This window comes from Lepeophtheirus salmonis, chromosome Z (assembly GCF_016086655.4).
Source record: "Lepeophtheirus salmonis chromosome Z, UVic_Lsal_1.4, whole genome shotgun sequence".
NCBI classification, from domain to species: domain Eukaryota; kingdom Metazoa; phylum Arthropoda; class Copepoda; order Siphonostomatoida; family Caligidae; genus Lepeophtheirus; species Lepeophtheirus salmonis.
Window position 1 is genome coordinate 20,053,952 of NC_092584.1, and position 26,229 is coordinate 20,080,180.

Here is a 26,229-nt window from a genome sequence, read left to right on the forward strand (position 1 = left end):
TTCAATGAAATAGAATATGTCTTATATATTTTTTAAATTGTTTCAAAAAAACTATTCAACTCCTAATTTGTTTTACAAAATTTTGATTGAATTGTGAATTAGCTGGATTCTATCTTCCGTATTAATGTATATTTGTCATAATTTATGTGGTTGATTATAGAATTTGCTTAAATTAAAAGTATATCATACATAATCAATGCCATTGAAATGATCATTGCTTAATGCTTAAACAATCGAAACATGTTAATAATAACTATTATATAATTATAATACTACTAGAAAATAAAATACCCATAAGTAATATTTCTATAATAACCAATAACCAGGAAAACCTCAGCTAAATAAACTGCTGATCAGAACTGCAGAATTGGCAAAAATGACATCGTTGACCCAGCGCAAAAATATACCAACTTGCAAAAATAAGTTTAATAACTTTTTTGAGTAAATTAAAGACAAAGATTCTATTTCTACATTTCATTTTTTTTTTTGCATTAAGTAAATGTGTTTCTATTTTTCCGAAACGACAATATGCTATAAATCTATTCATTGCAAAACCAAGCTATGTGACTTTAACAGTCCTATCTGCTATCCAGTGTTGCATTCCTTCAGTGCAAAAACATTATATCTGTCTCCACTGTATGACTGGCTTGTGGCCAATTCAGTTGATCATACAAATTCATTAATTTTGCTCACCTAGCTAATCATACCGCCAAAATATTAAATTCTTATTGGATTCTCCACTCCTCTTTTAGTAATAATGGTAAACACAAGCAGGAAACTTTACGTCGGCGCAACAAATTTAGATAGCATCAGCAGGTAATTTATGAACAATACTTTAAATTGCATAATAATTTGTCAGTATATAGAACTGAACGTTATTATCTAAAGTCTACGGTAAGGGAATAATACGGAGTCAAGCTGTACTGTTCAGACATTCCCAAATACCAAAACCTCCAAAACTTGTTGGGGTACATGAGGAGATATCACATGGATGCTCTAATTTCCAAATAAGAGAAATTGCGACTATTTTACGCTAACTATTAGCTGCATTGGGGTGCAATCCATTTGATTAGCTTATTGAAAATATAATAATAATAATATTTTACTTCATTAGTGACAAAGACTAATATACAACAAGATTTTTAATCAACTGTATCATCTCTTAGTTTCATACGATAGTTATATTATTTATATATCTGGTAATGTAAACTTTATTATACTATACAAAGCAAATAATACAGTTTTAAGATCATTTGCCTCCAAAAAATGTACTATATACTAAACGCGCTTTGTAAATTGGGTACTTATAACATGCATAACAATTCAAATTAGTCACTAAATTATGCAGATATGGCAAAATTTGAATTTCCTTGCATCAATATTTGCAAAGATGTAACTTAATCAAATATTAAAAGTTAAATCTCAGTTTAAGCATTTGTCCAAATAGTATGTTTTTTCACCTGGTCTATTTATAAAAACACTATAGTTAGTAATAATGATTAATTAATAGCTTTAAAACTAAGGGTTATTGTTTCTAATAAATAATATATAAATTAATTAATAATATATAGTGAAATCATTGATAAAATAATCGGATATCATTTATTTTACTAAGAAAAAAAAAGAAAATTACCAATCTATACTTACGGTGTCTTCTCAGAATCTAAATTCTATTAATAATAACTAATTAGTATTTAGATTTTAGTACTAAAAACTCAAAAGAACGTAAAAAATAATAATAATAACAATTCGCTCGCAATGTTTATATTAAATCCCGTGCCGCAGCTGATCGAGTATAGCTAGAAATCATGAATCGTTATAAAAAAAAATAGTAAAACAAAAACCACGTGATCAATATTTGTATAAAGATGTGATCGTAAATAACGCACGTTTTTTGTCCGCTAGAGGACTCTCGTATACTTTAATACTACTACATAACTAAATATACATACATCCTCCAAATATGAATAAACCCTTTTAACGCAATTAATAAGGTACATTCCAGAAATGGAAGAAAAAAATTTATTCGGCAAAATGACAAAACATGATCTAATGACGACGAACACGACCATATAGTATCTCTTCTCAAGCTAACTTATTAATTATAATCATGATATTATTATATCAAAACTCATTAGACATCACATTATAATATCACATTACTAACTCAATCCTACTAATTTTAAAAGTACTAAGTATCACACGTCATTTTATTCAAGATCCAACTATTTTGCCTCGAACCAATGAATATCAAGCATGTCCTTCATAATATTCAATTATGATTTATCATATTTCCTTAATATTTATTTCTTCATATTAAAATTATTTTGATTCTGTATCAAAAATCGAATGAACTAGAAATATGACTAGTATCAAAATGTACCTACTGCCCATTCCCTGATCATGACTCATGAGTAATTAGTCATTACCTTATCCGTTTGAAATGTTATATTATTATTGTTAATGTAATTTGTTACATTTTACGATCCTTTTTAATAGGATTTCATTACTATATTTAAATTCAAATATAATTAGATTATATTGCTGTTAGAGTTAATTTTGCATCTATTAATTACTAAAAAATAGTCCTTATTAATTTATGTTCATATTAATTGTTATTTAAATAACTTCATGTGAGAAAAATAAGGAGTTATCTTAATCTTGACATAATCAATATTACTTAGATAATAATGATCACTTATTATGAATTACTTATATGGTTCGTCAAAAGCTTCATATGGTAACATTGATCGTATGGAAACGTCAAATGTGTTAAAGGAGAAAAAATATAAGAGGCTACGAATACATTTTTTAATAATTGGAAGAGGGACGAAAGAGGCTATTTTCAATCATTAATTATTATTAAGTAATCGACGTTGAATTACTCGTGCAAAGGAGTATTATTTTGAGGATATATCAATTGACCTTAGTCTTTGATTTAAATACTAGTTAGCAATGTTTCTGGAGAATATCTTTTCTCTGAGCATAGACGGGATTGGAGATGAGGTCCTCTATTGCTTCTTCACTTTAGGATTCGCAACTTTAATATATGCAGTATGGAGCACTACATTTGTCAATGACACTTTAGGAACCGAACCTTTTGTTCGCCAGGAACAACCTTCCCATCCAGAAAATCCATCTGAATCAGTGCAAAGTGAAACAGAGGAGACATCCACTGTAGAAGAACCTGATCCTCCTGAATCGGAAGAAGCAGTTCGAATACGTCTTAAATTTCTTGATGAGAGTGTTAAAGAAGTTCGTTCACACCTTTCTGAGAGTTTTGGACGCTTCAAGAGACGACATTTCCTTAGAGAAATCCAAGATAATCAAATTATCAGACTTGTGTTTAATGGACGTTTTCTTGATGGGGACTCTCGGAGTCTGGATACTTTAGGGTTATTTGATAACTGTGTTTGTCATGTTCTTATTCAATCCAGACCACCTCCTAATACGAGTAATCCAGGCAATAATGGCGGAAGTAGTAACAGCCATACTGGTCCGGCAAATGCCCAAAATCTAGTCACTGAAGATTTAGACTTATCTACCGTATGCTATCCTCTATTAGGATCCTTATTATCTCTTATTTGGTGGTGTCAAATAGTTTATGGACAATATTTCAATCTTACGAGCACTCTGTCTCTTATATCAATTACAGGACTTTACATCTTTTGTTTGGCTGGTCAACTCTATTAGAAAAAAAAAATCCTACTATTTATGTCTATTTTATTTTGTTCTTATTTTCAAAAGGTCCTAATTTGATTTAGCTTATAAGCTTATTAGATGCTTAATTGATTATTTATACACTTTTAGTTAACACTCAAATGTCTAATAATGTTTCTATAGTTCTTGTTTATAAACTTAAAAATGGCTTGACTTGGAAGGTATTTTTACAATATGTTTTACTATTTTTAAAGATCATAATATACTCTTACTAAAATACACATCTCATTATTAATATCAAATGTTAAAATGCTTGTGGCATTCAAAACTAAAGTGGTCTTCTAGCAGCTAAAAAATTTCTGAATTAATTTTAGACTATATATTTTCTACTATATAATTTATAAATTAATTGAGAAGTAATCACTTTGTGAAATATATTTAAATTGATTTAGATTAAAATGACCCACTATTCCTTTGATTATTAGATACTATATTCTACTTTGAGTGTTTACTACTTAATTACATTAAATACATATGGACATTGTTATTCCTTTGATTGTTTCATTTTTTGATTCAAAACTGAAAATAATTTTCACCATTATTTTACTTCGCTCTAATAAATTTATAGGGCTTCTTCCTTCCTAATGAATATATAGTTTTATTAAATTAGTGCCTGAAGAAGCATTTAATTATAATATATATGCATATATATATATATTGTATCAGGTTTTGTCAAATACACGTGTCAAATGAATTGGAATTTAAGGTTGAGGTCATTTTTAGTAAATCATAGGTCTGTTATTTTATTTTTCAGAATTGCTCATTCTTTTCAAATATGGACGAACGCGTTCCGATTTTATCCCATACACACACTGAGTCACAATCTTCTCATTTACCATATGAACAGGATCGAATAAGTCATAGTTCATCAGGGGATGATGAAGAAGAAGATCTTCATTCTCCTACGTCATCTCGAATTAAAGATCTGCTACCAAAGTTATTTTATGGGTTTTTCGGAATGCTTCTTTGCGGATCCCTCTCACAGTCATGTTTGCTCTTAAAAACGGTTCAAGAATCTAATATCCCCATGATAGTTCTTTCATCAGTATCCCTTGTATCTTACGTGAGTTCAAAATTGAATACCTATAATTCTTACTATAATCAAACAAAACTCTTTGTTTTAGGTTCTATTATGCCTTATGCTAATTTACGTAGCATCGGGAAAACTCTTTTCATTCATGGAAGTACCTCGTACATATCTCATTCTGTCAATAGTTAATTGGATACTCGTACTTCTCGTTATATTGAATATTGTGATGTTCATATTTATGGTATAACAGCACCTTACTCAAACATTAAGTATTTTGTGCCTTCAATAAATTTTATTCTTCGAGCTTATTTTATATATAATTAAGACCCGTTGATTTAGTCATTTCTACTATAAAAAATATTTTACATATTTTATTAGTGATCACCAAAATATTGGGTTTAGCTACATAACATTAACAATTCATTATAATTACTTTTTATATCTATTGGATTATTTTTGTATTCTATAGTTCATTCATTACAAAGCTACTTGTATAACTAATTTACAAATCCATACTTTTTTTTTTTTTAATGTCGATAGATTTATAAATGACTCGAATAAAAGTTTTACTTCCCTCTTTTTATTTTTTATGTACACTTTTGAACTCTTCTGTCCCCATAGGGACACAATTGTCCCTGTAGTTTAATTCCCTATATATTTTCCTCTAATCAAGCAAAAATCTTCAGTTATTACTTAATTTTTTGATTTTATATTGGCCACTAGTTTTGGGTGATTTTAGTTTTTGGTAATTTTTGAAAGTAGGTAACATCAAATTAAATTATAAATAGCGAGTGTATTTTGCCTTCCTTAATATTTTATTTTTATTTTTTCATCACGATATAATTACTAGAATCATTTAAAATATTTTTACCATCATAAATGTTATATTTTAGCAGTTATTTTAATTTTAATACAATGAAATACATTCAATTTTCCTCTATAAAAATCGTTTAAATGCCTAATTGAAGCAAATATTAATCAGGGATCCCTAAAAGATGTTATATGAGTTGGCTATTCTAGCCGTTTTTCATCCTCGCTCCCTCATTCACCAACTTTATATTGCTCCCCTGCATACTACAAACGATTTATAAACATTAATCCACCTACGCGCCTGCGCTTCTCTCAAAACAAGCATGCAGTAATCGCGTACTAATGTTATTTTTTTTATTATCTGCTGCAGTAAGTTTCGATCCTTTTTTTAGTATGCACAGCTGAGGATTTCATCAAAAGGCCCATTTCAACCTGTGTTCATCAAAAAAACCTCCTTAGTTAGTGACATCAGTAAGTGTTTTTTAGATTTATTTATATGATTGGTGAAGTGTGTCTTAGAAAATATTCTTTGAGTCCCTTCTTCTTGCTTCTTAAAAGCATTCCCGTTCAAGTCCTTGTTATTCAATGACTTATTTTGACAATCCAATAATAACTCATATATCCGTCCTTACAGTCTCTGCTCAATTCTTATAAGATATCATTAGTACTGGGACTTCTGTCCTTCTTCTTAATTCTTCTTTCTTATACATCCTTGCTTTGTTTTGTGGAGCTCAGGTAATTAATTACTCATCATGTTAATAATGTTGTCACTTCTTTAGCTATTAAATATAGTGTTTTCACTCACGTCGTCAGTAATTGTATCATAATTGAAGGAGACGCCATCTTGAGGGCTCAAACTTGATATTTGTAATATAATAAACGGACTAATTCCCAATACATCTTAATCAAATACCTTCAAATGGTATATAAATATAAGAATATAAAAAATAAGACTTAATAACTTCATGCCAATGATAAACACTAGCATTTGAATTAAATCAAAGTTTATTTAAATGTATAAATTTGTACATTTTTTAAAAATCCATTAAGGACGAGAAACATAGAATAATTAAAGACCTTCCATTACTAATTGTTAATTAATTGTCCACAATATGTTATTAAGATTGTATAACGATCTAATACTACATTTCTAATATATTTTATATAAAGTAAAACTAGACAAATTATGATTAAATTTTTGATAAGAAAGTAAAGTTTTTTTCCCCCTGTCTCATCCAATAGTTTGCTATTTTCATTAATATGAATGAAAACAAGTTTTTATTCTTATACAACTCGGTTCTTTTGGCCCCCAAAATGGCCGACATGAACAATGCTGACGTCACTTGAAAACGCACGTATAATTATTATTCATTTCTACTTTAAGAGCTTTTTCCCCCCCTCTTCTCTTTGCTAATGCTTCTCTTCTGTCATTTTCTTTGTAGCTTTTCAATTACATTGTGATGAAATTAAATTTGAAAGTCATGGTACCCTTCACAAAGGTTTTATTTGGACAAATACCTTTACACAAAGCAAATCATGGAGTTCCTAGTCTCCAATTTGTTTTGTAATATACATTATTTTTATATTTCTTTAGTTAATTTAGATAATATTCTGCGAAACGAAATTATTTTCTTAGAATATGGGGCCCTTAAAACCAATCAAATGCAGGGTTGTTATCCCATTTATGTGTAGAAAATCATTAATCTGAATCCATTCTTTAGTTAAAATAATATGCATATCGCCTTTATATTCTTAAGTAATCCACAACAGTTAGTTATTTCTTTTGATCGTGAAATCCTCTATCTAGAACAGGGGTGTCAAACATATGAGTTGGACCTAAGATTCTGTTTAGAGGATAAAGCTCCATGATTAAAAGTCCTTATTTCTTACATTTTTTACTAGTTCATCATTGAGATCTGATCTACTTCGGCGCCCCAGTTCAAGGATCTATATTTTAGTGTATTAACTTTTTTGAGCATTCACTATGATCGTATGATTGCCATAAAGTTAGAGGGGCATTGAGCGTTAATCCTCTTTGTTTTAAAAATTTAAGTATTGCATTCATTAGTAGTGCTGAAAAATTAGACAGTCTTTATTTGTACCTACTCAATCCTATGTCAATATAATTCCACAAATAAACATACTTATTAGCCTACAAATCACTACCAAATTATTTTTTAGTTCATACTCACAATGGAAAAAAATAGGATCTGCTAAATGGAAGTACATATAAATAAGTTATTATTTTCCATTTTTGAGTCTTTAACAAGTTTGAATATTTTTTTGTAGCTTTGGTATGCTACCAATTTGCTTATTTTGAAATACATTTTTTGTAGTCAATTTAATATATTGAGCATGTTTTAACATTAGAATATAACTATTTCTTGTTCAATTAGTAGGAATGGATTCTTTTATAAATTTACAGTAGTTTTTTTTGTATTCATATAATTATCAAAATCTCTTTTTATTTTGATAATTTATAATTCTTTATTTTATGCATTCCTATTTTTAAGAATCACCGTTAAAAAAAAAAGAAATTTAAATAGAACTAACGAAAAAAAGTATATCCAAATTTTGAAATGAATATGAATATAACACTATTGCCTTGAGCATCTGTTCGGTGTGGTCTTTATCCTAAAATGTTTGTAAACTGGCTGAATTTTTTTTGTTTAAAAAAATATATCAAGCTGCTTGTAGTAGTTTTCTTCAAATTGAATATGGAGTATATCCGTATTCTTCGACGAATTATCATCAATTTCTATCAACAAATTATTTTTATAAACCCTTTGGGCGTGCCACAAATTGTACTTTAAGTACAACCAATTGATCGCTACAATAAAAGAATAAACAATTGATAGATTTTATTTGAAAGGGACCATATCGGGGCAATATAAGTCTTTTAGATCAAAGAAAGGCTCTAAATTGTAGCTAAAATTACTGGGTATCTTAACTCACTCCACCTATTTGACTACAATTCCCATATTGGATTCAAATTTATCCAGGAAATATTGGGTTTTATATAGAGTATGTTTGAACTATTAAAATAAACTATGTGGATTTTCTCCTGTTCTCAATTTTTATTCAAGATTGTTTTTAAATTGAGGCACCATAATATCATTAGATAACAATTATTTCTCTTGTCACAAGACGCTGAATGGTTATTGCATATCTAAAGGGTACGTGTGTTTTGTCCCTTTGTAGTGATAAAAACAGGAAACTTTTTCTCGATTGGACCTGAATAATTTTTTGCTTTGAAAAACAAGATTAGAACTCTCTTGTTCCTCATATTCAAATGGGTATTTGATGTTCAAAAGACTCGCCTCTGAGTATCATTTTGCAATTAATACGTAATTAGACTTTTTTAAGGATACTTGTAGTGTTTTTTTTGTTTTTTTTTGTATATATTGCTCATTTTATAAATTCACAGACATGTGTTTCCAAGTTAGAGAGGGGGGGGGGGATTACATAGTCACCCAACCTCACACTTTTATTATTCTATGTTTCCATTGACGCTATAATTATTGAAGGAGACTCCTTTTTTGGGGGCTCGAAGTTTATATTATTACTACATATGCGAATTTACAAATTTCCAATAAACCTTTATACAATTTCTCGATGAATAAAAAAAAACCTGCATTGATCTGCATTTGATCCCTATGATAAACAGTAATATTTGAATTAAATCAAAGTAATATGGACTAAAAGTCCAATTTTACTTTAATAATTAACATTTGCCAGTAAGAAAAATATAGCAATCATATTTTAAATTTTGCTTTCCCTTTTGACAGTCGAGGGTAGAGAAAGGGTTGACAATTTTTTTATTTTATTTTTAAATGGTCATGGCGACCTTTATTGTACTATTCTTACAAAGAAGAAACAGAAAGAAAGAACCCCCCAAAATTAATGGATAGTTAACCAATTCTTCTCAACTGTGAAACTGTTCTTCAATAACTGTAATAAGAGCTATTTTTTAAATGTTTTGAAGAAGAGCAGATTGACGGTCCTGCCGTTTCTTTAGTGGAGTGACAAGGATCTGTGACGAAAGGAGAGAGAAATGAACAAGGACAAAGGCCAATATTACTCCGATGTCAATCCTCAATTGTACCAAGGAGGAATTATAATTCTCTTTCAAATCATCAGGGATTTTTGAGCTTTTATGAGCATACGCAATTGTTCAATCCGGTTTCTTATACATCAAATAATAGTGTTGTGTCTTTCTTTAATAATTCTCTTCAGTCTTAAGACCAATCCTGATCAAAAAGAAGAAATATAGTTGAGTGACGTCATCAAAGAGCACATTTTGAAGGGTTTATGACTGACATTCAGGACTGAGCTGGAAGAGACTTCAGTTTTTAGTCCTAAATAAGGACCTAAACAACACTATTTATAATAATTGTTTGTTTGTTAAATAGTAATGATTACAGTTTAGAAAAAGAAAATTCATCAAACACCGAACTCCTAAGTTATGGGACGGATATGCCAGACTGAGTCCTAAATAAGGACTGATACAACACTACCGACAAGTCATATTTTATATAACTATAACCAGAGTTGGGCAAGTTAATGTAATTTAATTTAGCTTATATAAGTTAATTAACTTTTAACTTAACTAGTTGATGATGTAAACAGCACTATTTTAACTATAAATGAACTATTCAATTTTATATTTATCAAAATTAACTTTTTACTCAACTAGTCAATTTTTTTAAGCTGACTTAATTATGTTTAAAATTCAAGTTAAAATCCGCAGAACCGTCGTTGAACGTGTTATATTCCACATTAGCCTCCTCCGGTCGTTGTTATATGAAGTAAACTTCCCTTCCATTGCTTTTTCGTTTCAAAACTGACGATGTGGGGAGTTTGAATCTGTATTTTGTTCTTGATCGTAGGTAATCCCAGCCAGACAGACCGACAGAATAGTCTTTATTATGTAGCCTTGATAAATTTCTCAATTGACTAGAATTTAAATAATAATAAACTTTAACTTAACTTGTTAAAAAGATAAGTTAACTTGCCGATGACTGATTCTAACCCTCAATATGGAGTCTCCTCCGCAAAATTCGAAAAAGGATTTGATAACAAAATCAAAAGGTGCTTGTCCTCGTCTGACGTCTTCTCTTCTCTCTCTTCTCTCAGCTTTTTTGTGGAAATATGTACTATACAAAGTATTTGTGTCCTTTTCTTTCTTTCTTCGTTCCCCCTCCTCCAAGCACCCCTCTTCTCTCCTGATAAAGAAAAACAAAAAATATACATTATTGCATGATGAAGTCAGTTCAAAATTAGGTGTAATTGTGTCGAGAGGTTCACTTACTTTTTTCGTTTTCCTACAGAACAGACTTCCTTTATCATTTCGTGAGAAGTGCTTTTAATTCTTCAAAATGCATTATTAAAGAGTGTTTATTCTGTGAGACGCATTTCATATTAATTAATATGTATGTTCCGTATAAAAGAATCGTTGTGAATTAAAAAAATAAAAAACACTTACAAGAAATTAATAATTGGAAAAAAAATATGCGAATCATCTTTTTTGAATAGTTATTTTCTAATTCCGAATTAAATTCTTATATTTATTTTTAATTATTTTGCTACAAATGTTCATAACCTTTGCATTATTGGATTGTTGATTCTTCAAAATGTATTATTTTACTATTTTAAAAGAAATAACAATCTTTCAAAAGTCGTTAATGAAATTTCCCTTAAATTAACTTATATTCCCATTTTTTTCAATAGTGCTAAATGGCAAAAGACGTCTAACCTTTGTATCTGTCAAAAGCAAAGTAATAATACAAAATGGCTGAGATTGTCAACATACGTTTAAAAAAATGGATTTGAGATTTCAATTCGGAAGTAAAAATAAGGGTTCCTTTTATATCATGCTTTTTATATTTTAAATTACATGAGATGACTCGTTGTAATTGATCTCAAAGAATATTGCAATTCATATTGAAACTCTGTCCAACAGTAAAATTTAATATTTTTCACATTGTGTACGATTTTTTCGTTCTCAATCTAGTGACCGATTTTCTTCCCTCTCCAGCTGATTTATGAGCTGTTCTTATATGATTTATAATACTACACATTTAATTTCATGCGACGTTATTGTAGGTCCATATTCACAATTTTGAAGACACATGGCGTCATCAACAATAGATCTATATAATCATGTTAGACCCAATTTTTAATGAGATTTCTTTGTTAGACTGATCCAGACCTAATTAATCTTTGGGACCAAACTTTTTTAAAGTGCATTAATTAGTTCGATCCAATACATTTTTTTATCGGTCTACGACCGACCCCATCATTAAATATCATACATATATATTTGATTCAAGTTTGTGGAGAGGGGATAGAACTAAACTGGACTGGACCGAGACTAAACTGGAGGAGATTACAGTTTTCAGTTATGAAGAAGGACTGTTATAGTACTACCAATTAAACGACTCATTTTTAGTGCCCTGCTCTGAGGGAAGGAGGATATTGCCCAAGATTTCCCAGGTGCACCGCCTTTTCCATCCTTTTTTTGATGCGGTGAAGTTGTCCTTTCCCCCCTTAGGAGAGAAATACCCCTAAAGTTTAATGTTTCCATCCCCATGCTTGATAGTGAGGATGTTGTTATTGAGCTTAAAATCAGCATTTTTTTTCTTCAAAACTCTTTTTTTTTTTTATTGTTTATATTAGATCAATTTCGGGTGGAGCATTGGTCAATGTGGAACTAGGCGAGCCTCATTGCCCTATGGACTCATTGCTCGTATCGTTTGTCGTTGAGTCTTTAGGTACATTTTTGGTGGACTATTGGGCAAAGTAGAGCGATGAAATTAGAACAAATACTATATCCATATAATATGAATTTATTCATTTCAATTATGCTAGCAAATCAGTTATGTGATACGGGATAAGTCTTATAAAAATTAATAATCCGTTTCCTCGCATATTTGTTTGTTTTATAATTAAGGTGACTTCTATGTTCTTCAAGAGTTAGGATGAAAGGAAGATAGAGAGAATCGAGGGAAGATATTTCTAACTTGATCATCCATATGAGGAGATGCTTCAATTTGGAATTCTGTATTCCAAGAGAGACGACAGGATTCAACCGAGCGAGCTATCTCTGTGTAACCTACGTATGACGTCACTATAGTTGAAAATACATATGATGTCTTGTCTAATCCATTTCTATATTAGATCTGTCAAGAACGATTTTTGGGAGAGCGAATTTTTCTGTGAGACCGGTCTAGACCGATCTCTTTGTTGGAACGAATTAATTCGGTCCAACAAGAAATATAAGGGTCTCACGGCAAGGAATCAAATACATATTTTCTCCATTGTATATAAAGTAGTATTCATCCATTAATTCATCGATGAAGCCTTTCAAATCACGAAATATTCTAATAATTGGCATACATTTAACATAATTTATAACTCCATTTACTTATGTAGTATGCTCCAATACATTTCCAATCCTAGCTCTCCTTTTATCTAACACATTTTTAATACTTATTTTTCAACGATTGCCATTAAAATTGTATACGTACAAGGTCAGATAAAAGAGAAATCGTTATTCTCTAATTCCAAATATTCGATTCTCAAATATATTAATTTGGTACACATGCAAAGGCGTCCGCAGGATTATATTTAGGGGGGCTTGGTTTTGGAATTTTTGTGGGGGGAAAAAAATCCAAAAAATTTAATTTTTGAAAATTTTTTCAAAAAATTTTATATTTGAAATAAAATTAAATTTTTAATTTAATTTCCCAATAAATTTAATTGTCAAAGAATAGCTATGGATTTTTGAAAATTTTTGTGAATTGCTGTGGATTTTTTAATTTTTGGTCTCCAAAATATTATTTTTTTTTTTTTTAAATTCCAAAAACCAACCTCAAATATATATTCCTGCGGACGCTCCTCCCTGCTTCATGAAGCATAAAGGACCCCTCCTAATTTCCAAGTACCAACTTCAACGGCCAATATTTATGTAGACGGTTTTTCTGCAGATAGTAAAACTATTTATGGATCCTAACCGTAAATAAGACGGATGTTTTTGAAACCGGTCCAGATCGAACTTCTCGGTTTCAAACCAGTATAGGATTTCAGACCGAGATCCAACACTAGTTGTGGAGACTTAAGAATCGATTGAAAATTGAGTTCGGAATGAAAATATATCAGCTTCTTCTTCATTAGTACTTTTCCAGTCCTAGCTCATTCTTTTATCAAACATTAATCATCCTTCTTCGACGATTGGCCCTCTATATTAATTCTCATTGGCATTTAACTTTGATGTATGTAGACATACAGATATAGACACAAGGGTTATGAGGGGAAATAGGTACAAAAACCCTTTTTATATATGGATTGCATGTTGCCTCCTAATTACAGTCAGTTACAATCATTTCTACCTAATTTATCATTCAAGTATATGGAATAACTACAAAAAATATATGTGTGAGCTATTTATTCCTCTACCAATCTTGATAGTTGTATGTACATATATATTAGTAGACCCGTCTGAGAGTCCTTAATGATTTTTGTTGGACCCAACTAATTTGATCATTACAAGAAGTACGATCAAGCCGGTCTCATTTAAAATTCGGTCTAATCCATGATGTTACTTCGCTTACACAAAAATATTCACAGTATTTGTTGTCAGCTGCCGCCAAGTTTCTGCTCTTTCCCCTAGTCTGTGCTCTTAAAGTTGATTGGTTGATTTCGAATTAGCTCTTGAGAAGCAGCTGTCCAATTCCATTCTTGAGAAGCACTGATTTTGGACCTTTTTTCTGTTTCTATTCGTATGAAAGGTTGATTATTAGTGTTCAGACTTGGTCCAGCACCGATTTTTGTCCCCCGCTTTGGTGTTAGATTATTTTTTCTAGACCGATTTTTACTTCCAGACCGCGGACCAATTTTTTTCGGTCTCGCTTTGTGCAGGGTGTACAATATATGAAATACCATAAGTTGTATATGACGTCATGTTACTGATGTAATCAATTTTGAAAACAAACATAACAACAAACGACGTTAACTCAATACAACAAAAATAAATAGCCTATTATATGTCAGCTGTCGATGTTTTTGCTTCTTCTCTCCTTATGAGTGTTCTAAATGTGGATAGGTTGAATTATAAATAGCTTCTTGTAAGCTCAGAAGAATTTGCAAGATTTTTTTGTAATAGTGTAGAAGAATTAGCTAACTGTTAATAACTGATTTGGTGCTTTTTTCGGCTTCTTTTTGGATAAAAGGTTGCGTGATACAATACAATTGACTGTGTACTCAACTTGCTCGATAATTTATCCATCAAATTGGCATACACCAATCCAGAGCAAACTTTTTAAGGAGCCATTTTACATATATCAGTACAACAAAAATTATCATACCCGTCTAGGATTTTGAGACTGAAACCAATCTCTAGTTTTTATATGTAGGTATATGATTATTAGGTCTGCTTTCAACTCAATAGAATAAATATATTTATGGTGTACTGAGGGGAAACTAAAAAAATATCAAAGTTTGTGTTTGATTATATAATGTTCATTATATTTCTTAAATATCTGTTACAAAAATAATATTCTAAACAAAATTATCTCCAAATCTCTCAGCTATTTCTCTATTCAATTTTGTTCCCATTGGCTGTTATTAAGCTAGTAATTCCCTCTCAGAAAGAGACGCAGTACTTAGAAATATAGTCCGGGTTCATTTTTATAACGGCCTGATCAACAGCTACCTTTATTTACTCTATACATACTCTCATCTCAATATACGGGAAGATGTCATCTGACTGATACATATTTAAGATCATGAAAAAGTCCTTTGAAATTGTTGAGTTTTTTTCATGCTGTTTGTGAAAATAGACCTTTTTAACATTAGCAAGGACTGATCACAAAACCTTTGCAACTCTGTTGTTAACAGCAGTGTGAGAGACTCCAAAATATTCATCATGATTTTGCATAAATTGGCTTAATATTAGTGATGTTGTTGAGGTTATCTGCATTGATAGTAGATTTCCTGTCACAGTCAATGTTCCTTTCCTCTGTCAACTTATTTTTTACAATATAAACAGTCTTCTTGGGCACTCAAATTAGCTTTGAAATCTCAGTTAGAGATTGACCTGCAGGAGTTAAAGATGTGACTTGGGATTTTGTGTCCCATTCTGATATCCATTTTATCTAAATTAACAAATAAGACATTTTTGCTGGGCTAAAATAAATAATCTTATCTGTATTGATAGTAGATTTTCTGTCACGGCAATCCCTCCTTTTAAAGTTCCCGCCCTCTTCAACCTCCTTTGTTACATTATAAACAGTCTTCTTCGACACCAATTATCTTTGACATCTCAGTTGGAGATTCACCCGTACGAGTTATAGCTGTTACCTTGAGTCGTGAGTATCACTCTGATGTCATTCTTAGCTCAATTAATCAATATTACATGTTCGCTGTGAGTCAATATCTTATGGATATCAATTAGTACCAGAATTTTTAAAATTAGTCATTTATAACCTCAGAGTTTTGAATTGTAAAGTAAGTGCGTTAATTTTTAGTTTTCACCCTGTATATATACTTGTAAGAAAAATATCCTTTAATTTTTTCGTATATGTATGAATGTATTTAAAGGTATAGAAAAGAAGAAAAATAGCTGTCTGAATCATGTACATGCCTTAATCATTTACTATTTTCATTATTCGTTTCTTTTCAATTGAATAGTATCTGAACAAATAATCTTGAAGCTCTATAGCTTTCTATATATTTAAACTCCCGTTTTTTGATTTGGCATCCTCAAGGCACAATTTTTTTTTCCTAAGCTGTTATCATTATTATTTAATTTCTGAGGAGTAAGCTTCATTTTGTACTTAATACAACAATGAAGCTATTCAGGATTTATACGAATCCAGGTTGAACATTTGCGTGTACTCCTGAAAGACGAAGAGTTACTTTAAGGATGAGGATTTTTACTCGTTTATAGTATAATAGTCTTCTTCTTTTTTTTTCATCTAAAGATAAAGCTCTCTTATAATCTCAAACTTATTCTCAACCTACGAGGCTGATTTGAAAAGTTTCCGACCTCAACGTAAATATAAGCTAATGATGCTATGATTTCATTTTGATTTATTAATATTACTTGTTCGTATTATCCAACAGTGGGGATTTGATCATCAATATGTACCACAGAATATTTAGTATATTTAACTAAAAAGTCATAGACTAAAACCTCTATTTAACCTTGATTCTTGTGCTTAACAATCGTATATCGGAAAATTTTAATAAGGATGAGTTGTAACAAAAATCTTTGGGATTTTCTACGTGGCTGGTCTAAAAGGTATCCGACCTCAACGTGAAGAGGGCAACACTCGTAAATATAAGCCTGTGTCATCTATCTAGCATCTTTTGACTGTTACAAAGTTTCAGCCATTTTGAACGATCAGTTATTATGTAAATGTTGTTTGAGTGTGTTGATACGAGTGTTTTTGTGAAAATGGACAAACTTGAGTATGTAGCAATCATTAAATATTTGTTGTCCAAATGGCTAAAACGTTGGTGATTAACTGTTAAGAGATGCTAGATGGATATGACTAGCTGTTTCCGCCATTTTGGACAACAAATGTTTAATAAAATCTCGATACTCAGATCAACTCACTCAAACGACTACTACATAACAACTGTGCGTTCAAAATGGCTCAAACTTTGATAGATTGGACTAACTTTTATTTACAAGTACTGCTATCTTTACTTTTCAGACCACTCTCATATATTAATAGAGCAGAGTTTGTCTGTGGATGACTCGACATTGAGTGTGTGTTTGATATCTTAGAACTGTGTAACTCTCAGCGTGTCATATATATATATATATATAAACAAAGAACTTGTTTCGCTAATCAAACCTATCTACAATTTTTTAACTTCTTTAGAAAGGATTTGCTATTCAAATTTTCCAAACAAAGTAAACAATAAGTACCCTTCTGTTCTTAAAGTTTGAACTTCTTTGAGATCAAGGACATGGAAGGCTCCTAAAGTAAATCTGTCTGTGTTTTTTTTTTAATATTTAATACACAACGAATCTCTTACCTAGAACTCCTATTTAATTTTTATTTTAAAGTCAAGCACCCTTACAAAAATCCCACTCAACATATCAAAGTTAACCCCTAATATTAATAACCGGCTCATCTATCTGAATAAATTGATTTCTCATTATAATGAGTAAAAATATAATCGAGTTTATGAGTCCAAGTCTTAATCGAAGATTAAATAGAAATCTTCGAGATGACGAGGAAAATCATTTAATCATGGAGAGTCCTACAGATGACTATGGATTTGAAAATGGTAATCAACAGTGTAAAGATTCTGTTGATTCCCCGGTTTTCATTATACCTAAGACAGCTGATGTCATCGTTGGCAATACTCCTCCCAAACCCCAGGTAAGTTTTTAAGTGGTGTACATATGTAGATTAGAACCTGTTATTTATAATGTGGCGGATCAGATGGCATCAATTATAGCAACCTAGCATAATAATTTCTGGAGTATTATGCGTTCAAAGAATTTAAAAAAAAAATGAAATTAGGCAAACGCTAGAAAATGAGTGATTGTGTTGTTTCAACAACGTATGAGAAATAAAAGGGAATGGAAGTTTATTTTATTAGACATATATCCTCTAGTCTGAGCGAAAAAATCTCAGCCGTGAATCGTGATGCACTCATACGGGATTTTTTTCCAATTCTGGGTCGTCGATATAAAACGATCTTAAACTAAAATTATGAAGTTGAGAAAATCCCAATTAATTTTGTTACTTCATATAAACACACATCCTAATAATTAATAAAACTATTTGAGTCCATTATAGACCAATTTGTAGAATGAATTAAGATATCCAAGAATTTTAGGAGTAGTTTATAGGATTGAAGAAACTTGGATATATTATTCCCGATAACTCCCCATTCAAATAAAATCAATCAATTTCTCTTTTTTTTATTGTTACGATTAATGTTGCCAACTTTAACTGCCATTTTCAGCTCATTTTAAGGGTTATTAAGAATAGTTTTCTGATATAAATTGACGACAACTCGTCGAAGAATACAAATGTAGTTGTTCACACTCAGTTTTAGGAAATATTATTTCTTGCTTGATTTTATGTTGATGGACCACAAGTCTCATTTGAGCGACTTTTATTATAATACTGATTATGGGCTATCACTTTTAAATTAGAGAAGCATTGCATTTTCTACTAAGTACATTGTTTTATCTCTTTTTAAAATCACAAATTGCCTTTGCAGCACTCGTAAAGGATTTCTAATGAATTCAATCTTTCATTAGATGATTTACGGATCCCTTCCACTCTTTGGTTACACAATTGTGAGGGTCTTCTTGGGAATATTTAAAAATAAGAGAGAAGTGGGGAGTGTATATCTATTAGCACGAATGCCATTTTTGTAATGAATAAACTAAGTTGAGCAATTAAAAAAGGAAAAACGGTTATTGCGTGTGCTCCTTTCTTTTTTGTGTTCATTATTTAATAATAGGTCGTCGTGGTGTGGACTTGAACTCCCTCTGAAATAAACCTTCTTGGCTATCTTTGTTGTTAATTGTTTTAGCAAAGTCATATAAATGTATAGGTATTTAAATATAATACATATTTTCCCTGTTCCAATGCTATTTTTAATTTGGACGGCTCTTCTCTTTTAAGCAGAAACTGATTTTCTCCCCCCCCCCCAAAAAAAAAAAAATAATAAATAAAATAGCAGCTGAAGGTTCCTAAATCAATATTACCATACCGGTTGTAGAAAAAGTACTGAGCCCATCCTCTAAGTAATCATTAAAATACTCATAATTGATCAGAATGATGTTGTACATACAAAAATTTATTTTATAATACTTTTTTACTGTAACTTTGTACATTAATTATGATCTGGTTACCATCATCCACAAAGACAGCCTCTAACTGTCTCTGTAACCCCTTGCACACATTGGTAACGTAGTCATTTTTATGATCCTCCTCTACTAGTCAACAGAGGTCTTTAGGGCATCTATATTTGTGTTGTGGACTTTACAGACCTTGTTCTCAATTTGCAACCAAATAGAGTAATCCAGTGGATTCGGTTCTGGGCTCTGGTTTTTGGACCAGAAGGTCACGTTGCTACCTATCTTCTCTTGTACAATATTAGCAGTATGGGCCAGAGCCCACTCGTGCTGATCTTCAAATGTGGCCTTGCTGGACATCTTCATGGTCTTGGTGATCTATAGGACCACGATTTCCTTCAACACCATCAAGAAGTAGGCTGTAGGTAACCCGTATCGAACAGGAAACCAAATTGGAGGCATTTTTTCTCCAGTTACCGCCACAACTCCCAACATCATCCCAAAGGCAGGATGTTTGCTCTTGGTGACTGTCCTGACGTTTTTGTCAGCCTTCGTAAAGCATACCATCCGATCATGTTGCTTGTTGTAGACGGGGTCGACGGCCAAGGCCTTTTCATCAAAGAAAAAAATTGCACGGTTGCTGTTGTGCTTCAGATCATTCAAGAGTTTTTGACAATCACTAAAGACAGAGTTATTTTTGATGTTGATTTCATTGAGCCATCCCAAATACTACTAATAGTTTCATAATACTTGATTATAATGAAGGTTACATCCATTTTTCTATCAAGATGTTAAGTAATTCATTATACGGAGGGCTTTACATTATTTCTTGTTTTTTAAGTTCGTGAAATATACTTTCTGTACATGGATTTCACACTAGAGTCCTAGGTTAGATGCAGTAAATGTAATAGCATAATGTTTACTAAATACTTAGCAACTCCCATTTGACCAATTAAATAAACATTAAAAAATTAAAAATACCTTTCCTACGGTTTGATGTACAGAAATAGTACTTCAGAGGGAGTTTTATACCAAAAAAAAATTGTTAGGACAATTTTCAATGCTTAATTAACTGATTTTATTATTCGTTGAATTATAATTGATTTGCAATGTTGAGTTGTAAGCAGGAAGAAGTGGCTGTTGGGTGTACATTTGTTAAAATACAGCAGAATCCAATGATTGTACTATAATACAACTGTGTCAGATGTCAAAACGAACTAACTTTCCATGTATTGGGACCCTGTGTCTGGCCGGCATATAGCATATAACCTGTATTAACCTGTCCAACGAAACAATTTGCATGGTCCAGGACGCTCAAGCCCAGATATGTGAGCACAAACCCTTGACATTTGATTTTGTGAAAAATATTTCAAAGTTAAAATACTCAATAATTAGGGTACAAAGGCATGCACTCACCTTTTAATGTGGTTCTTAGAATGAGAAAAAATAATATTTGCGTGTTTAACTATTATTAGAAGGATCTACTGCTTTGATACACTAAATAAAAGTATAAAACTACTTTTCCAACGGTTTGTTTTCCTCCTTAAGCGTGAACATATCTCTGATATGAATCTCTTCTCTTTTTACTAAAATGTATAAAATATAATTATTTGTCATTAATAGAATGGATTATTCATTTAGTACTAATCGTACCATTTATTTAAGTCAAATATAGATTAGGAAAAGTAGCTAGCTTAGTCATTTTTTTGAGATAGAAACCAAACAGATGGGACGTTTTTTATTTTTCCCTCCACCAACGAAGTAAATCACTAAATCTACGAAATAACAAGAGTTGTGCCCCACTGAGCACAATAACTCACAAACTAAAGAACAGCTTGTTATGAAATTTTGACAGCTGTCTTTTGAAGGTTGGTTCCAACTTAGACGTTCTCAAGTGGGGGTTGCGAGACACATATGCATTTATTGTATTGAATAAGGCTTCAGCCTAAAAAAGACACAGTAGACATATCAGCAGCTTAGTACAGCACATCCTTCCGGTAAAACCCCTCTTCAAAATATGAGTCAATAAATATCTAGCTTACCCATTTCCCATCAGTTTTTTTTTTCTTTTTTTTTTCTCCAAAAGAAAAAAAACCCGTTTATTTTGTGTATCTTACAGTCACACGGTAACTGGTCAAAACTCTCTTGGAAACATCTGAAAATCATTGAGAGTCTCAATGAAACGTTGAATTATCTTCTTCACGTGAACGAGCTCTGATCTCACTGTGTGTGTCGGTCAAGTGAGCGGTGCTCCTTGGCCTGTGATTGCGTGCGCTGTCTAGGAGAACGGTCATTATAAACCACCTCCAGTATTGTTGGGGATCGTCGGTCCCTGGCACCGTTATTTTGGGGGTTGCAGGCTGAAGAGTTGAGGACCCCCTGTTCTAACTGACAATGAGGAGAATTTAAAAAGAAAATAGCGCTATCTAAATGTGAAGTCTCTGAATTTTCAGCTTATGTGTTAAGAATTGTATATCAGAGAAGTGAACCCTCCCTCACAAGCCTCCTCAGGTTTGCTGTGTGATTATATATATTATTTATATATATCCATAAAAATTGTCCGTTCAATGTTTAGGATGTATGAGTTTTTGTCCTAGTTCCAACCTTGCTATAGATATAGTGGGATGGTTTTATGTTTTCCTCCTCTCATAAATTATCTTAACACATCTAACTAAACGTAATGCCAGCTAAAGCGTTCCCCTCCAAAGCATTCTTTAAATTCTAAAGGGTTTTTTTTATTTTTACATACCGGGAGCACATATTTTTCACAGCTCTTTAAGTATTGAGGACAATTTTGTCCTCAAATGGGCGAGCAATAAATTAGCCAATGGGATGACTTAATCACTCAAGAGGAAATAATAAAAAAGTAGTGATAGGTTGAATATATATCTCTCTTTTATTAAATCAATTTTATTTTGGTCACGTTTGTAAATCTCTTCAGCAGAGTGGCAAAAAAAAATTCTTTTTCCTTGGTTTTTTTATAATACTAAATTTTTATGCATCGTAATACCTTTGCTTGTATGTATGTTCTTAACCATCAGAGAGGCTTTCAGTAATATGTAGGATTGGCAATATTGTCTAAATATATGTGAGTTTAAATATTTTAAAAATAAAAGAAGAAGTACTGAATATTTTACAGAATTGATTTTTCTGATGGTAAAGAACACGCTATAGTTGTAAAAAGTATGACCTTAGAGGAGAGCGATACTTTTTTAGTTTATTATCTTCTATATAAGCTTTTATCATTATAATAGGCTTTAATTCTTGACGAAGGAACATCCAAATATAAAGAGCATGAGCTCATGTATAATGGAGATTCACCTTGATGATTGGTTGGGGAGTTATAAGTTTAATTCCTTGTTGCCCTTGGAGTCGAATTGAGGATCAACATCGTAGTAATTCTTCCCTGTATTATTGATAGATACAGAGTGACTTATGTGTTTATTCCTCTCATTGCATAGCTAATTACAGCTGATATAATAAAACGGCATGTCTGCAATGCAACTTTTCTACAAAACTTTCTTCAAATCGTGAGGCTGACCATGTTAGTTTTCAATATATTCTGACAGGTTATATATTTTACAACTTTGGATATGAATTTTCTTCTTATTTATTTTTTCTTTTGTTGAAAATTCTAACGTCTCACTCTGGGAATCAAGAGCACTTTAGTGATCACTGATATGTCGTTTCTATCAGTTATCATCTTTTTATGTCATTCTCTCTCTCAAATTGAACAATATTCTCATTCCCACCCATTATATAGAGCCTCTCTGATGGTTTATAACATACATACCAAATAGAGGGAGAAAAAAAGAAGACGAAAATAACATTTGATTGTAGGAATGAGCACTCTTTCCCCCTCCCCCTTTTTTTGACCAACTAAAGGCCCCCCCTCTATTAGTAGTAAAATTAAATTAAAACAATCGTTTAATTAGAATAGACAATTGGTATAGCCCAAATCTCTCTCTAAAATCAATTTTCCTGCTAGTTTGGGTAATGTATCTCATTTGTTAACGTTTTATATGATGTTGACCTGTCTAAATTGCCCAGAGATATTCGGCGTCCACGAAGATGCAAATATTCTACTCTCCATTTTTGTGTGCATACTCACACTCTGCTCTCACTCAATGCTTATCTCCTCAAGAATAAAATACTTGTACTTTGGCTTGCTATTAAACATCTTCTTTGAAACATATAATTTGAACTAAACGCCTGCGAGATTTAACTCATTTTATATGCAAAATGCTGCCTGTATTTTATACTCAATTTTTGTCTTTGAACTGTATTACTATATTATATACATCAGGAAGCACTATACACACTGCACCCCTTAATACATCCAGACATACAGATACACTTTGCTTTATTAATATAGATTATTATTTTGATGACATATACGGGATCGTGCGAAATGGATGTACCACTACTCTAGATTCATTTTTGGAGGTATAGGGATTGTAATTTGTAAATTTCCTATATTTCACGCAACAGCTGACTTTGTAAGCTTTCGAATGAGCTATTGCAATCGTCTCCATCATTTCTGTAAACAAAATGGGAAGCAAAAATTAATCAGATTGCCCCTTTGATTTGTGCCTTCTACAGCACACTTGAAATTGTCAAGATTGTTGGGATGGAGAGGCACATTGTCTACAGAAAGCTCATGAAAGAGGGGGGAAAGCCTTAAAATCTAGCCCCGTTTGGTTGAACTCTTAACTAATAAATGAATAATACTTCCATATTTGGGAAGATTTGGCAAGTATTTGAAATACCAAATATTTCAAATCTATTATTTTATTCGTCTCTTTTTATTTTTTGGGGGGAAAGGTTCTGAGATATAATACAAATACAGACCTTGGAGTGTTGTTGTCTATGCATACAAATGTTTGAACAATCATCTATTTTTAGTTCAATCCGATATTTACCTTTACTTTTTCATGTTGTTCCTGATTTTTGTGTCGTGTCTTGCATGTTTATATATACATTGGAAACCAAATGTCTGTTCCTGTTTAATCAATATGTCTTCGAGGATTTATGTCGTCCAACTTGCCATATATTTATATGTATTGACTTTTTTTTATATATTCATTTGTAGGACTATACATTTTTATATTTTGATTGTTATTAACGAACAAAATGGTGCTTTTTCAATAAATTCATTATTATGGTTAGATTTTTTAAAAAGAGGACTTAGAATGAGTGGCAATCTAAATGATTTTTCCATGCTGTTATAATTATATTTTTAATTCTTAAAGAGGAAAGGTCAAGGTATAAAAAACCAAAACTATCTAAAATTATTAGATACTACAAATTTGAATACTAAACACTCCTATAGTTGACACAAATATGTTCATGAAATTTTGGGCTGTATAATTATGAAATATCAAATAATTTAGGATTGACTCCTCTAGTTTTTTGTTCAATATTGTTTTTATGTTGACGCGAAACAAATGTACATTTCTTTATCGAATGAAAAAATCCATTAGTAAGTAAGTATTTTTGACATCTGTAATCGTACAACTTTCCTTATATAACTATTATTTTACACACTTCAATTTCTATACGGAATATTTTAACTTTAGTATATTATATATCCTCTCAAATTTACTCTGATAAGTTATTTTATCCAATTGAAAAGTAAGATGATTCAATTTAATATATCTATACCTACAGTTTGAAGGTTCTTACAAGAGGAAGAACATCCCAATATATGTTTTCCATATATGTATACAACACACTATTTCATAGACATATTAAATTCAATTATAGGCCTCTTCTACAAATTACTGGGATCTGTAAAGATGCCCAAGAATTTTAGCTATTGTTGGAACCCATTATTTGATTTAAAAGGACCCGATATGACTCATTTAAAAAAATAAAAAATAATAACTGTCCATTTTCTTTACTTTAAGTGCAATTTACGACCATTTCAAAGGCTTAAAAATAATCATTTGTTGATTGAAATTGATCATAATTATTCGTTGAAGAATACAAATGTAATAACTACTCAATTTTGAAAAAAAATCTTCTATCTCTGCGTTTGGTTTTGTAGGTTATGATTCACTTAGATAATTGATGAAACATATAATGCTATGACAATGCCCCTCCTCAATTCTACTCTCATCCCAATTAAATTTTTTGTAATTAAAAAAACTACTTTTACAAATTAGAAAAGGAAAAAGGGTAGTTGAGTGCACTGTTTCTTATTTTTTGCTCATTATTTAGTTGGTCACTGTAGTGTAAACTTCTTCATCCGAATTATGCATTCTCGCCTATTTTTGGTGTAAATTGATTGAACAATGCATAATCAAATAAATATATATGAATTTAAATATAATTAATTATGTTTTCCCTTGACTAATGTTATTTTAAATGTAGAAGGCTCTGCTCTTTAGTGGGGTATTTCCTTTTCTTCCACTAAAATCAAATAAGAGACTGGAAATAGTTACATGGGTTTTAGTTCAGGTGTACCAAATGTATCACTCTTGCCCTCTTCTCGCGTTTTTTTTTTTTTTTGAAGTGGTAATCTGAAGAATGAACTTCTTTTCCTCCTAAATAGATACAATTAATTTCAAAACTTGATTAAACGTTCGTGCCTGCTCATCAAAGACAGAGTGTATCCCTGATGATTAGTTGCGCAGTTATCATTGTAAGTCCCTTGTTGGACTCACAGACTAATTGGGGATCGATATCTGTGGGTATTTCTTACCCATGTCCTTTTTTATTTCATTTCTCGAAGGAAATTCTTTGTCACAGCTGATTGTAGCTGATATCTTTCTAAACACTCCTCAAATTGTTTTGTTTTTTTAAAACTAATCCATATCACACAGGATTCTAA

The 26,229-nt window shown here is 31.2% G+C and overlaps 2 protein-coding genes across 22 annotated transcripts in view; both read left to right on the top strand.

Moving 5' to 3' along the window:
• Window positions 1–2,748: 2,748 nt before the first annotated feature.
• Window positions 2,749–4,476, top strand: LOC121130256 (transmembrane and ubiquitin-like domain-containing protein 1). Of its 3 annotated transcripts, none has more exons than XM_071893774.1 (2): window positions 2,749–3,747; window positions 4,289–4,476. In XM_071893774.1, exon 1 carries the CDS (start codon window positions 2,956–2,958, stop codon window positions 3,691–3,693), a length of 738 nt encoding a protein of 245 aa, XP_071749875.1. In that variant the 5' UTR covers window positions 2,749–2,955; the 3' UTR covers window positions 3,694–3,747; window positions 4,289–4,476. The 3 variants fall into 3 exon arrangements, with proteins under 3 accessions (XP_071749875.1, XP_071749876.1, XP_071749877.1); XM_071893775.1 differs by having other exon boundaries at window positions 4,317–4,476; XM_071893776.1 differs by having other exon boundaries at window positions 4,331–4,476.
• A 1,389-nt stretch (window positions 4,477–5,865) lies between these two features.
• LOC121130253 (protein NDRG3) overlaps window positions 5,866–26,229 on the top strand; it is a 137,932-nt gene continuing 117,568 nt past the window's right edge. For 4 of the 19 annotated variants that reach the window (XM_071893773.1, XM_071893769.1, XM_040725780.2 and 1 more), the window contains exon 1: window positions 10,831–10,964. Coding sequence is in view for 2 of the 19 variants with exons in the window: in XM_071893766.1 (XP_071749867.1) it covers window positions 17,737–17,958 (222 nt within the window). In the remaining 17 variants the exon portion in view is untranslated. The other 15 variants (XM_071893761.1, XM_071893762.1, XM_071893765.1 and 12 more) reach the window with 11 other exon arrangements.